A 14,545-nucleotide genomic window follows, 5' to 3' on the forward strand; every position below is an offset into this window, starting at 1 on the left:
CCTCAGGATTGGACAGGTGTTACCATAGTGAGTGTAATGAATAGAATATTAATTTTTGGAATTGTCCAGTGATACCTTGTCTACAGCTGTCCTTATCCTCAGACCAGTGGGATAGATCCTTTCCAAAATCGGCAGGATGGAAGAAACATAGCAGGATACAAATGCTTTTTGTGGTTGCAGGGAATAAAAAATGAAAAATCATATCAGGCAGTTTCTTTAAGGGATCACAGAACCATTTTCAACACAGGGGTAAGATACTGTACATAAAGACTGGTTTCCTGGTTTCTCTCTGTCCACCTTGGAATCTAAAGTTGCCCGACACCCCAGTGTCAGAATGCATTTGTCTTCACACAGTGGGACAGACTTGACCACCAGTCGCTCTAGCATAAAAGAGTGGAGGGACGCAGAATTCTGTGGTCTGGGAACACGACACCAGGTAGCAACTTTTCCTTCTCTCTTATATCTTTGGAATAAATGAACCTACTGTAGACAGGAATGGATAATTCCAGTCTTCAAGAGCCAGATTAAATGGTACAGCTGCTTTTAAATGTGACTTTTTTATCCAGATACTTCAATTAAATAATTAAGCATAGATTTTGAATAAAAACCAGAGGATCCTGTGGCTGTTAAGGTCTTGTTTTGGCCATTACTGGCCTCGATAGAAGTGTATTTATCCACCGTGTTGGAAAGAGGCTGACTCACAGTCTGAAACAGCACTTCCAAAATCTTGTCCTGTCTTGGTGGCCCAGAGACTTTTGGTCTTTAGTCAAATGGCACTCTGTATGCTGTATGAACCGATTGACACACCTGCAGATACACTATCCCTCCAGGAGCAGGGCTGGACAGCCCTGGTCTTACTCAACCCAAACAGGCAAGACTCTGGCAACCCAGGTCAAGCATAGATAAACAGAGAAAGACTTCCACATGAATGTATCTGTTTTATTAGTAAGAATAGATGCCCCTGTGCTCATTGACACATGCCTGGATTTACAATACATCTTTGATAACCTTAGTCTCCACGAAGCACAAGAAAAGAAATACCGGTCAGAAAGATACACTTTTGCATAAACCCTCAGCTAACCAGCTAATTATTCAGCCTGCTTATAAGAGAAGACATTTAGAATCAATTACGTAAAAGTAAAGGAGGTTGCATGAGTAATCCTCAGTAATTGCCCTGTAAGAGTGCGAGACCCCAGGAAACATTCTGCTCCCGACGTTCCTCTCTACACAAGAGGGTAGCTGGCTAAGGAAGCGATCCCACACTGGTTGTGTTTATTTCGGGACATCCTGATGTAGCCGTTTTCTCCCCAGGAGACGCCCCAGCTGGAACACACAGCGCAGTAAATGCATAAAAGGAGTTAGACTCACCAAATATACCAACAGCAGGGACTTATACTACTGTAAATATTGTTTTCCTGTGCCTTGGAGTAGTTTTGAACAGTAACTCGGAACACGTTGTTTGAAGCTTGAGGTCGGGTCATGTGAAAATAAGAATGCTCATTTATACAATGAGTGGTTAGTAATAGATGGAGAAGGATACTGACAGGAAATGTGATTTTTCTATTTTAAAAAGAGTTGATGGAACCTTTGTGTCAAGGCATTCAGTAACATTTTTATTCAATTGTACAGTAGAATTGTATGGCACAATTTGTGGATCGATGGTACTGCATATAGTGTTAGATTTGTAGTATTGACTATTGATTATGTATCGGGTCATCTTAAGACTGTATTGATCTTTCGAATAAACTACAGCTGTGAATGTCGTCTTAGTTTTATGGATGGTTGTGAAAAAAGATCTCCTTGCACACGTTAAGTTTGATTGATAGTTCAAAGGATCAAGGTCGTTCAAGAGACCTAAACTCTAGTCCATCAAACTTGCATGTACTGTATCTAACCTTCCAGAAAAAGTGTACTTCCTGCACAGAAAGCCTCTTCCAGCACACATAGCATGCATTAATGTTATACCAGTACCGTTAGGCTCACCTGTTTTTCACAATCCAGTAATCTTTAGTAGACTCAGTCCCATAGCCAACTACTAACACTCCATGATTCAGGGAAGTGGAGCTGCAGCCAGGCTCATCATAGATGCCTGCAATGAGACAGGGACACTTCTCGTTAAGAAGGCAGGATTATATTATGAAAAATTGTCTTGTTTCTAAATAGACTTTAAATGGTGCACATGAGCTAGCAACATTTGTAGTGTGGATAGCATAGTCTAATGCAAATCTCCTTCCTGTTAATAGACTTATTAATATTCCTATTAATGTTTAAGTCTGTTGTGGAGGATGCAGGGCAACCCTACCAGGAGTGCAAAGCTCCTGACATCATAGCTCCTAGGCTCCCTGGGGCACTCAGACCTCTCCACCATGACAAGGTCATGATCCCAGGTGAGGATTCCATCTCTCAGCCGGCCTGAGGAGCTGGAGACTGTTGCTGTGGGAAAGGGCAGTCTGGTCTGCTCTGCCTGTTACAACCGTGAGCCTCCCCAGGAGTGAGCAGTGACAAAATGAGGTGAGATGAGATGATCGCAGGGCCTGCATCACGCTGAGAGCCTGGGACAGCTCACACGCCTGTGGTGGAGGGGAGGGCTGCTACAGTACCGGACTTATAGAGTTGAAACGAAGGATTTCCTGCGTCGATGCCCACAGACACAGGCCCCATGATGGCCACAGCACTCTGGAGGGTGCTCTCGTCTCTGGGAACGACATCGACGTATCCAGAGCACGTGGACCCGATGGTGCTGGGACTGAAACGGCAGGTCGAGTCCTGGACATGGAAAGTGGAGAAAAATAATCACACTATAGATAATAAATGGTGGGTTACCAAGTATAGAGGAACAGAAATCTTATCAGTCATTAATTGTCAAGTTTAAGAAAACCTAAAGTTTACTCAGGCCTATTATTTATAACTGGAGTAAAATCCTGTTGCCGTGACAATAGGATTAATGGTTTCTGTACCATTTATGAGGCAGAGTGTACATTAAGAGAACCCTTCAAAGGTCACTAATACACAGCCCACATCTGAATGGACTGGTGCAGCCTGGGGTAAGTTTCGTCCTTACAAACAGCCTAATTTCTGTCTCGCAAGATATAGACAACCAGTCTCTGTTATCACAGGTTTGTGATCTTATTTACAATTATTGCAGTAGCGTCTGTTAAGGCCAGAACAGTGGTAGAACAGCACTACAGCCTCACTGTTCAAGACTCCTTGTGGTGCATTCTGCCTGGGGCATCTGTTTATGAGGAGTCTGCATGTTCCTCTTGGGTTTTCTCTGGGCACTCCCCAAAGATGCTATTGATGTGTTTTATTGTCACTCTCTATGGAATATAGAATACCCTCTATGTAATATTCAACCCATCTGGCTAGTTTACTTGCTTGTGGTTACATGACATAAGAATCACAACCAACTGTTTTATTAAGGAGATGTTGTATCTTGTCCTACTCCCATGACATCCCATTGTGCAAAAAAGTACATGCTGTCTTGTTTTAAATACTCTTCCCCTCGGTTTCCACTTGTGTTGTTTGGTTCATGTGTCACTGTCTATTCTGAAGAAGTGCAGTGGCTTGGCTTTGTCAATGACTTTGAGGGTTTCTAAGAATTGAATAAGGTAATCTTGTGCACTTCTCCACTCAAAACTGAGAAGATTCCATTCTTTCAGCCCTGTGTGGGGTCCAAACTGAAGCCGCCGTCACCAAACTGAGAAGCCATTTTATGGGGGTGACGATAAGTGAACCTGTTGTGACAAACTTATCAGAAATGTGCCCCATCCAAACCACAAATTACAGCACTCTCCTGATCCCGAATAAAGCTCATTGATTGATCATGAGGAGATCTCACCCTGGCCTCGTAAGGATAGAAGTCTTCAGTGTCAATTCCTCCCGCTGCCTTAATGTAAAGAAAGGCCTGGTCCATCAGGCCTCCTCCACAGCCGTAGTTCCCAAAGGCTCTAGAGCAGTCGACCAGCTGTTGCTCGCTCAGAGACACCAGCTTCCCAGTTGCCCGGAAGTGCTGCCCTTCCAGAGAGCCTGTCTGTGGACAACACACACACACACACACTTGATCAGATGACATCCTCTCAGCCAGCATGTGATATTAAGACAAAGATCAGCATCATGCAACATATCAGTTGGGTCAGTTTCTAATAACAGACAGTTTATATTAATAAACAAGTCATCTTTCAACACCAAATAACAGCACAGCGTGCATGACATCCAGTTAAATGTTAATAACAGGAGCTGTTTGATCAGAAATTCTCGCATAGCTGATTCTTGAATGAAGAGAGGCAAGGATTCAGCTACAGCAGGTGTCACACACCCATGTGCTGTGTGCACTGGTGCCTTGTTTCTGAAATACATGCTGAATTCGGAGACTTCATGGCTCTTCAGTGACACCCACCTCAGCTCCCATTGTACTTGATCGCTGTGCTATTGATCATGCACTGCTCTTGTGGGCTGTCAGCAGTTTCTTCCTCGCAAAACATTCAGTGTAATTGTACAGAACCCATTTAGCAAAATCTGAAATGCCTGGTGTTTTTTTAACCATTGCTCCTGAATATGTCCATGTTTCTTTTGGGCTGCTAAAATCTCATCCCGGGAGACACATTTTTTGACAATATGAAGAGGTTTTTTTTTCAGATCTCTGCTACAGTTTCCATGAAGAATTGTCCATAAGCACATTAAAGTTACTGTAACAAAGGAGAAGAGGCAATTTAATCCTCACGCCAGTGTGGGTGGAAAGCTGAGATAAACCCCTAAGTATTCCAAACCTTGTGTGATAACAAAAATAAATATTAATTCTAATTTTACGAAAACAAGTAAAACCCGGTCTTTAATTTCCATTGGTGCTGGTCAATTGACTGCAAGTAATCTCAGTAGTGATAACCAACTACAATCAGACCTGTCTGTCTGAAAAGGCTAAGTGTTAATTTCATGTTTTTAGAACGTCTTACCGCACTGAAGGCCCAACATGAACCACAGTTCAACTGGTTCTTGACTCCAGTGACATATCCCATGGTCCTCCAGTCAACACTGTCAAGCACATTAGAGTCCTTTGCCTGGAAGGTGAAGCCACTCTTGGCTTTGGTGGTGTTGAAGTGGCCCAGACAGCCCTGGAACATCATGTGCTTGTACTCCTCATTGTCCTGAGGGGGGCGATAGGGAGACTTGTCAGCCCAGTCGACTGCATGTTAACACATAACCTCTCCGAACAAGGCTTTCTACTATGTATAATGTGTTGCAAAGCAAATTGTTATGATATAAAGCTTTCATTTACACCAGAGTGAGAAGAAATACACCAGGTTATTGTTTCACCAGGTTATTGTTTTTTTTAATTATTTGAGACACCATCCTATTGCAGTCTTTAAAAGTTTTACTTGAACTATGTGAGTTACAAGAAAGGGCAGAAAAATGAATCACAGGCAACTCCCCCCTAGGATTTTTAATGACCACAGAAAGGCAGGACCTAAGTTTTACATCCAAAGGACATTGCCTTTTTAGAGTATAGTGTCCCCATCACTATACTGGGGCATTAGGACCACACAGACTGCAGGGTGAGCGCCCCCTAATGGCCCCACTATCACCACTTCCAGCAGCAACCTTAATTTTTCCCAGGAGATCTCTCATCCAGGTACTGAGCCAGCCTGCTGAGCTTCAGTGGGCTGCCAGTTGTGAGCTGCAGGGTGATAATCTGGGTCTTGCCACCAGCTCTTTTACACCATACTGCAGAGAGACAGGACTGTCTTGAAATCGGTAACCTCGCTTGAAAATGAGGTTCAGAATATGACAAAGTGCATAAGCAAAGGAATCTTCTTAGAGAGTTGATGATTTCTAAAGCTGAATCAGTCTATGACTTTCAGACCGCAGGGAGAATCACCATGTCTGCGAATGCAGTCATCCCCAGCCTGTAGGACTTGAGGCCCAGGTCGGCCAGCGTGTTGTGTTCGATCACTAGCTTGAGGTTGGACAGCCAGGTCTCTTTACGCCGGGACTCCTCAACAGGCGAGCTGTAGTTCTTACCTGCAAACAGAAATGCACACAATCTAGTCTTTCTCATTGAAGTTTCCTGAAAGTCCATAAATTCCGTGTTTCCGCCTGAAAAATAGGATTCATATTCAGCGGATGTATTATGAATGGTTAAAAAAACCTGAAAGTCACCATCACCAGTATAATAGGACTGTAGCACTCTTAGGTTCACGTGGGCATGCGCCCCTGCCGCTGCTGCTTTAAGTCGGCCCCCACCGCTGGGAACTCGAACCTTGGCCTCCGGCGTCACTCATCAAGGACCCAGCCGGCTGAGCTAAAGGGAAGTCTCCCGTCAGCCTGGCAGCTGCGGTCCCTGCTATTCACAGAGAAGGGCGGTGACGTCACCGCGCTGGTAAGCCGGCTCCCACAACCTGCAATGTCGGCCGTATGCGTTACAGTTCTTTGATTGGTAAATTCGTTTTTCAGTTCAGTTATAAATTAATCTGTGTATTCGTAAGTTTAGATGTTCTGTTGCTTCATTTAAAAATGAAAGCATTTACTGTATTTTTTTTCATTGAAAAAATGCCCACATTGCAGTACGTCTTTTTTTCTGTTTGTGAACGACAAAACGGTAAAACGGAGAGGCTGGCGACACTAAAGAGATTGTTAATAATAAAGAAGAGCTTAAGCCATTCTCTTTTTCATAAAGGAGGATCGTGTGTGTTCGTTTGCTGCGATACGTGTGTACAATCTAACTTCGGTCTCATTCAGTTTCTATTTCACATCTGCATGCTTTCCTTTACCTGCTTTATTTTCACCAACCGTATTATTCCCCTTTACACCTGCAGTAAGATCGATTGTTTGTGTGTAAATAAGGTTCTGTAGGACCTTCCCTGGAAATCAAAACATACTGTGTGCAAGTTCCAGGTGTTTATCTGAAAATAAAACCAGAAAAGTCTGGAAACTAGAAGCCTGGTGAAAAAAACTGAAACCAGAAGAGACAGTATTGTAACGCTTACGGCCGACAAGCACTGTGTAAGAGCCGGCGTACCAGAGCGGGTGACGTCACCGCCCTTCCCTGTGATAGCAGGACCACAGCTACTGGGCTGTGGAGAGATCTCTCTTTAGCTCACGGGGCTAGGTCGCTGCATAGAGACGCGGAAGTCTCGGGTTCGAGCCTCCAGTCGGGATGGGGCCGACCAGATGCGGCAAGGGCGCCCGCCTGAGCCCCCGTTGCGTTACATTGGTGTCAGAAGCGGGGTGGGATAGCCCTTCGCCGGGGGACGGCGATTTAAGCGGGGGAGAGTGTAACGCTTACGGCCGACAGGCACTGTGTAAGAGCCGGCGTACCAGAGCGGGTGACGTCACCGCCCTTCCCTGTGATAGCAGGACCACAGCTACTGGGCTGTGGAGAGATCTCTCTTTAGCTCACGGGGCTAGGTCGCTGCAGAGAGACGCGGAAGTCCCGGGTTCGAGCCACCTATACTTTGGGCCGACCAGTTGCGGCAAGGGCGCCTGCCTGAGCCCCCGTTGCGTTACAGTATTTTGCCCCCTGGAAATATCCGTCCGGTTTATAACATGTTCTTCCAGTTCGGGACAGCTGGAGCCTGTTTCTGAAAACAACAGACGCAAGACAGGGTCACCTTGAACGGGACAGCAGTCCATCACAGCGTCGTTGGAAATGTGTATGAAAATCTGAAAGAAGCCAAGACTGGGTTACAGCCTTTTACACCAAAGACTTAGCATGACGTTACAGCAAATGGCACAGCCCCTGCCGGGCGAAGCTCTTTCGGATCTGGGTGCAGGCGCGTTCTTGCTGTGAAGACAAAATAATATCTGGACCACCAGCTTCCAGCCTCGTGTGTACAGAGACCCTTGTCATATAGAGCCTTTTGAAAATAGACTGGTGGAGTATTACGGAGTGCAACAACATAAGTAACTTTCGTCACGACTACCCATTCTTTAATGTAAGTGGTAGAGAAGGTTTGATTCAGGGTACGATAATGCCGAAGATCCAGTTCTTTCATTCGGTGCGGCGCGGCGTGGGACTGGACGCTTTCAGCCGGGAGTACTGTAGTCGTGCGCTCAGTTTAAATTAATGAAAGGACTAAAACCAACCGTCTCTCTTAATATTCTTTATTACAGGTTGCTTACAGTTTATCGCTCTAAATAACATTTAATTCATGTAAAATCCTCAGAGTTTATTACACTATAGTATTCACTATGTGTGATGTTCGAGTTTCTTAATATTGTCTAGAAATATGTGTAATTTCGTTTTATGTAGCGGTGCAACTATTGTTAATTCTCAGTTAAATATGTAAACTTTTGTTTTAGTTACAGACAAGATGTTGTATTAGAAGACGGTATTTAATTTTGTCCGCAATACTAAAGTCTGAGTTTAAATAAACGAAGATAACGAAAGGACTAGGATTAGCCGTCTCCTCTTTAATGTTCTTTATTACCGTTACGGCGATCCCACGTTTGTGTTCGCTGGAACCCGTAACATAACAATACAGTCAGTCCGAGAAAGGAAGACAGGATGTTGAGGTTTGAATTTTTGGATGACGCAAAGCAACAACCCGACCTTCTACCGAACATGACGCATAGAAGAAGGTGGGTGTCTGGAAAACTGGTTTGTAACAAAAGCAACGTCTTCGGGAAATAACGACCAGCTCACATAAAGACCTTGGCTTTTAAAAAACGGAGAGCGCAGAAACTGATCGCGGTTGAGACAATGAGGTTAAACGTGACTCGCAAACAGCCGGGTGGGATTTTAGGAGCAGAAGCCGAAGGCCCCGTTAGACGGATCAAGCTTTTCAAATTGACGGCACATAAATAAAAGGTGACAGGAGCAGCAAACTTCTGTTCGGCCACATTCGTCACATTTGGTAACCTGATGTTCTTACTGTGCAAGAGACTGGATTTGCTCTTTCATTTACAATTCTTTCTTTCTCATTTTGACCTAAGAATCCTTGGAGCTGCATTCTACATTTACTCATAGTGTCTGTAAGCATCTATTTTTACTGTTCTTGGAGGCAAACTTTTCGAGTGTTCACTTCAAAGATTTTTGGAAACGTTGAACAAAGTAAAGTACTGCGCGACCAACAGTGGAAAACCTCTCTAATATTTGAATGAAGAGGATAGAAGACACAATGTTGTTAAGAGAAATTATTCCAATCTTTTTTTTTACACATACTGTAGCCCTGAGACGAGACATTACAATGGAGAGAACTGTTTCCCCTTCGGCTGAGAAAAGAAGAGTGTTAGGCATGAAGTCTGTGAGATGGTCTCCTTGCTGAGGTTTATCAACAAGGAGTGCGGGTTGCCATGAGTTTCTTACCATGTTTAAGTTTCCACTTCTCGAACTCAAAGTCCTGAAGAAATAGGCTGGCTGAGTGGACCACACCAATGCAGAGAGCGGACAGAATGATCAATTTCATCCTGAAAAGACGAAGTAAGAAACAAGAAGGTGGTTATTTCTCCCTCTCTTTAATGTGCTGAACACTGCGCTGTCTTCACCGTTCCTCACTTGAGTTCTTTGATGAGCATCTGAATGAAAATGAAACCGGTGTGTTTTATGAAGAGCTCTGGTGTGTCAGGTGGCTGTCACAAGAACATTACAAACTCTAAAAGATTCCTTCACCAAGACAGAAAGAATGGGGAAATGAGGTTCACAAAAACAAGAGTCTGCAGATTCTTTTTGAGGAGATCCAGTTCTTGCATGTTGCTTGCCTTTTCCTCAATTGGTCACATAAGAAAATGAGAAAGACCAGTCATCCCTTGTGTTAGCTGCACTGGGTGTTAGTAGGCTTTTGGTCCAAGGATCTCATCCACTCATTTCTTGAAAGTTCCTTGACAGTAGTATAGCCAAAGGTTTGAGAGAAGCTCATGGGAGCCGGGTCAGACTCCAGAGTGAAATGCGTTGTTAAAGACCCTATGCGTGACGGTATAATCTGGAAGAGTCTGGAGAAGGACATCAGAGGAAGATACAGCAGGGTTGGGACGAGTTGGCAGACAGGGGACGGTGACTGTCGGTGACAATGACTGCTTTTCCCCCGGTGCACGGGGGAAAAGCAGAAGCAACCAAGTTCAGGGAGATCCAAAAGGGTTGTCAGGGCACAGTCCATATTCCATAAACCGGGGGATCCATCCGGGACGAAGACAGTTCAAATCCCTGGAAAGGGGGACCAAGGCCAGGAACACAGAGAACTAAAACCTTAGCGGGACCAGGCGCTCCGAGCCCCGGACTCAGTAGGTCAGGACTCCGGGGTGAAGGCCTATGGCCTCAGGCTACTCCAGGCCTGCTGATAGGCGGGCCTTCGGACGTCCGTCTTCCAAAGCTGAGCCTAGGCTTATGAAGGCTTATAAAGCCAAAACACTAACAAGACACCGGAAAATAATGAAACTGAATCAATGAGAGAAACGAGTAGGAGCGCCCTTTAGAGCAGGAATGTGGAACGTAACAGAAACCTTTCTGAAACAAAACACAGCTCACTGTGCTTTGCTCTGTCCTGCTGACAAAGTTTTAATAATGGAATATAAGGGGAGGAAATTAGAAGTTTGTCTTGACTAAAGAAAAATCCAGCTGCCTGTTTTGTCAACTTTTTTCTCCTGCAGTGTTGCGGTGGGCAATGATAGGTACTTGTAGTCCCACATTTCTGCATGCATTGCAGGCATTTAAAACAGTTCAAGCACTTTAAGAATTAGGATTTTTAGACTTATTCTTTAAAACTCTTCAGCACTAAAACAGTATATTGCTGTATACTGTGGAGTGCTCATAGTGAGTTTTACTCACTTTGTTTTCTGTGTTCTTTTTGTCTAGAAACGTTAACTTCTTCTTTTGTATGTGATGTTCATGTGATGAGTACCCATCTCTCCAGGGGACAGTTCAAACTTATTGAAATAGTAAGATTAAGAAGAAGGTTGATTCATGTAGAGTCACTGCATTTTAACAGTAGACTTTAGTCCCTTACAGCTGGTCTCACAGATTTCATTTTAGCAAGAGTGGGCTATGCTGCACACAATTGCTGATGTTACAGTAGCTCAATCAGGAGAAAGAAGGCTTGTGGGAGGATTGAATGTAACTGTGTGTTGAGGTTGTTGTAAACTAATTTATAAATTGAAAAGTGGATCTAGTTCACTCACAAGATGTTGAGGATAAATGCTTTGATCCTGAATTTAATTTACATTACTCCATGATACTGGTGAGATGATTTTAAATTTAACAACAATTTCGACCAGTAGGCTGTATCTTGCGCCCGGGATAGGGTGGACAGCAGGTGTATTGAGAAAAGGTGACCACCAGAGGCCGCCATTGTGACACTCCTTACTTAGTCTGCGATTCAACCACACTACTACGATAACGTGGTAAACTCTAGCCTGTTTAATTCTCCCCAACCCTTTTCGTTTTCAATGTGAGTGAAATAAGCTTATTTTAATCAATTTTCTCTGTGTTTTAGATTTTATGTAAAGCATTTCAGGAATTGTCTAATTTGGAGTGAATGTATTTACAATTCTATTTAGAATGTATTTTCAAGGAGCATAGGTGAGTGTGATTGCAGATCATACAGATCTTTTAAAAGTTTCAAGTGTGGTAAAGTTATTAGTACATGATATGCTATCTGCTGCATTATTTTGTTCAGCAGTTAAAGGTATTGCTGTCCCTTTTTTATCGTCTTCTTATTAACGTCATTCCCAATTTAGTGTCTGTTTATGATCGTGGCTCTATATCTAGTGAGAACACTATTGTAATTAAAAAGAGAAGAAAAGAAACACAACGTTTCGGCTGAAACACAGCTGAAACGTTGTGTTTCTTTTCCTCTCTTTTCAGCATTGAATAAACCTTTACTTGTTCCTTTGCAGCCTATGTGTGCTGAGGCAGCTACCTGCTTTAACCACTATTATAATTGTTTAATACAGTGAAAATCTAACAGAAGGTAACAATTAGATTATAATTTAATAATAAATGAAATTCTAAAAAATACTTAGCGAGGTGTTAATATATTTAAAGAACAGGAGACTGCAAAACAGAAAAAGAGTAACTAATGATTAGCATCTTTGAACTAAAGAATAGTCTCAGGATTGTGACAGAATAGAAAAATGGTAGTGGTTGTAATTTTTAAAAGTGGTGCTCAGAGATTTAGCTAGGAGGCAAACCCATAACTAGAAGTATCTGTACTCTATATATTTTCGAAATCTTAATGGCTTTATTAAAGGACCAGCCGTTTGTACATTTCTTATCAAGCCAAGATCCTTTACAAGCACCTCAAACTTTGTTTAAAAATACAAGATGCATAAAACTCTAAACTGCTCAAATATGCCAAGAAAATAATGGATAAAAAAGGTTTTTAATGTTGCTTCAGCTAAAGTAAAAGTGTTTTGCAACACAGGTTGTGAAAAAAGTAGAATCTGGAATAGTTCACAAGGAAACATTTCAGACTTTTCAGGTCTAGTTGCATAGTTTAAAGTTGCTTTACACCCTATAGGTATATGTTGAAGTTATGCTATTTCAAAAATTCCATTGTACGGAAACAAAAACAAATCAAAACATCACATGCAATGTGTTCTTTAATCAGTTTAAGCTAAGGTGTGAAAAGGTGCTTGTTTGTATATATTCTAGGGTTCTGAGATGAAATCTTACCCTTCCCTGACTGGTTCATACCTGACATTTCTGTGCTCATGGCCTGAGGTTCTGTTGGAATTGCCAGTGTTGCAATACAGAAAATTCCCATTGCCCAAAACTCCATGACTCCAGTTTCAGTTTTTTAGTTTGGCCTCAAAGACTCTAAAACAGGAGTGGGATATCTACAGTAGGTCCTGGTGGCCCAGTGTCTCTTCAAGGCAGCTGCACTTTAACAGCTCGGGGAGGTTGTTAAGTTGATCTCATTAAGCCTTTGGTATTGTCACGATCGGGATCCCTCCTCTTAAGGGCGCACCGACTCTTTCGTATTTTAGTTAATAATGTGCACCTGCCACCTGTTTTGTGTCCCATTATTTAAGCCTGGCGCTCTCGCTATTCCTGGCTCTGGATTGGGAGATGGACGCCCAGAAGCCCAGCTACCTGTGGGTCCAGGAGAGACCTGACAGCATAGGCTTCATCACGGCGTCCTGACCATCTGAGACTGGAGCTCGGAGCGCCTGGCTTCGTTATCCTGTTTTTATCTTTCTGGTTCCCTGTCCCTGTTCCGGATCCCGTTCCGGATTGTAACTGTGTTTGTTTCGTCTTGGTTGGATCCCCCTGTTTTGGACTTTGGACTGCACCCCAGATTTCCCCCTTTGGACTGCCACCCCACCCCCCCCAGGGCACCGGATCACCGGAATTGCATTGCAATTAGAGCTCCTAAAATTCAAGAGGAAGATGTACCACAGTTCCCACATTCACCAGCTCACTCGTACCCATCAGCAGAGCTTTTCAGATGGCTGATTGTGGATTCGGCTATTTTGTGTTCAATGTATCTGTGACAGGCCATTGGCCAGTGCATAACTGCAGGGAATTAATGGTTTGATGAGGAGGGCTGATTATGATGCTCCTGCCTCAGATGCTGTGTTAACATATGTGTTCTGTGTGTAGTTGTGAGACCAGAGAGCAGGAGATTCAGCTGGATTCCTCTAGCCTTGATGGAAGCTGGGTGGAGGGCTAATTATCATGCTTCTGGCTCAGCCAGCAGCTGCTGTGCTAATGTGTGTTGTGAGTGTGAACATGTGAGACTGGAGAACAGGAGACTGATCTGGACTCCTCCAGCCCTGATGAAGGAAGGATGGAGGGGCAGATTTATAAACTCCTGGTTGTGCTGATGTATCTAGGGGGATGAGAACACGCAAGGCTTAACAGTGTGAGAGCTAATGTTAACAACAAACTAGTTTGTACAGATGCAGCCATTCAAAATGCGCGGTAAAAACCCGCGGTACAGTAACCTAACCACAAGCCACCGCAGGGCACCGGAGGGCACCGAGGTAAGTGATTGGCTGGCCAAAATGACCGACAGGGGCACTCGTGGTGCATTGGTTGGTAGTGCAAAGATTTAATCATTTAATGTCTTTACTGTGCACATTTTAATCCGCTTAGTTTTGAATATTTATATGGATTTTACCACTAAAGGGAAATTTTAGTAGCTGAGCATAAAAAGAAGAGGAGCATAACGCATCTGAAGGTCATAAACGATATTAATTTAGGAACATAAACATTACTGTATGTATGTAAACTGTACTGTGTATGGCTGGTCTTGGTAGTTTAAAGAAAAAATACACACCAGTCTTCCATTTCTCCCTAAACATTTTAAGCATGAAAGTTTTATGAAATGGTACCCAAATATGCGATTGCTGTATAGAATGAATTTTAATTTAAAAAAATTATTTAACACGAACATTAAGCTGTTTACATCTTCCGCCTGAGAACAGTCACCCGTTGCTACCCAACGCAGAAACACAGCCACTAACTAGCAAAGAGAGGACATTAGCTACCCAATATGATAAAGAAATAAATGATTATTTTGTTTATTTCTTTTGCACATTTATTTGAACATTTCCATCGATTGTACAAGCACTTGGAAACTGTCCAATCCCTAGTTCATCAGGCATTTTACCG

At 43.2% G+C, this 14,545-nt stretch overlaps 1 protein-coding gene and 1 long non-coding RNA gene across 4 annotated transcripts; one reads left to right on the forward strand and one right to left on the reverse strand.

The window, feature by feature from the left end:
• Nucleotides 1-918: 918 nt before the first annotated feature.
• Nucleotides 919-9,431, reverse strand: LOC148649874 (procathepsin L-like). 2 transcript variants are annotated; one of them, XM_088603082.1, is made up of 7 exons: nt 9,302-9,431; nt 5,873-6,015; nt 4,950-5,141; nt 3,839-4,030; nt 2,601-2,766; nt 1,984-2,089; nt 919-1,323 (listed from the first exon to the last, which is right to left on the reverse strand). In XM_088603082.1, the coding sequence occupies exons 1-7, from the start codon at nt 9,399-9,401 to the stop codon at nt 1,224-1,226; spliced, it is 999 nt and encodes a 332-aa protein (XP_088459208.1). In that variant the 5' UTR covers nt 9,402-9,431; the 3' UTR covers nt 919-1,223. The 2 variants fall into 2 exon arrangements, with proteins under 2 accessions (XP_088459208.1, XP_088459209.1); XM_088603083.1 differs by having other exon boundaries at nt 5,873-6,007; nt 9,294-9,401.
• On the forward strand, nt 6,278-14,204 carry LOC148649875 (uncharacterized). 2 transcript variants are annotated; one of them, XR_015925955.1, is made up of 3 exons: nt 6,278-6,964; nt 7,503-11,506; nt 12,961-14,204. It is a non-coding gene; the product is annotated as an uncharacterized LOC148649875 (long non-coding RNA). The 2 variants fall into 2 exon arrangements; XR_015925956.1 differs by having other exon boundaries at nt 7,503-8,574; nt 12,961-14,196.
• The last annotated feature ends 341 nt before the right edge of the window (nt 14,205-14,545 follow it).

The sequence above is a fragment of the Lepisosteus platostomus genome, chromosome 13 (assembly GCF_059453375.1).
Source record: "Lepisosteus platostomus isolate fLepPlt1 chromosome 13, fLepPlt1.hap1, whole genome shotgun sequence".
Taxonomy (NCBI): Eukaryota; Metazoa; Chordata; class Actinopteri; order Semionotiformes; family Lepisosteidae; genus Lepisosteus; species Lepisosteus platostomus.

What these genes read in the sequence shown, in the direction of transcription:
- LOC148649874 (XM_088603082.1), bottom strand. Translation starts at nt 9,401, where the DNA reads ATGAAATTGATCATTCTGTCCGCTCTCTGCATTGGTGTGGTCCACTCA. An exon ending in GAAGTGGAAACTTAAACATG is followed by an intron (nt 6,016 to 9,301) that starts GTAAGAAACTCA and finishes TTCTGTTTGCAG; the next exon opens with GTAAGAACTACAGCTCGCCT. An exon ending in TGACTGCATTCGCAGACATG is followed by an intron (nt 5,142 to 5,872) that starts GTGATTCTCCCT and finishes CGCCCCCCTCAG; the next exon opens with GACAATGAGGAGTACAAGCA.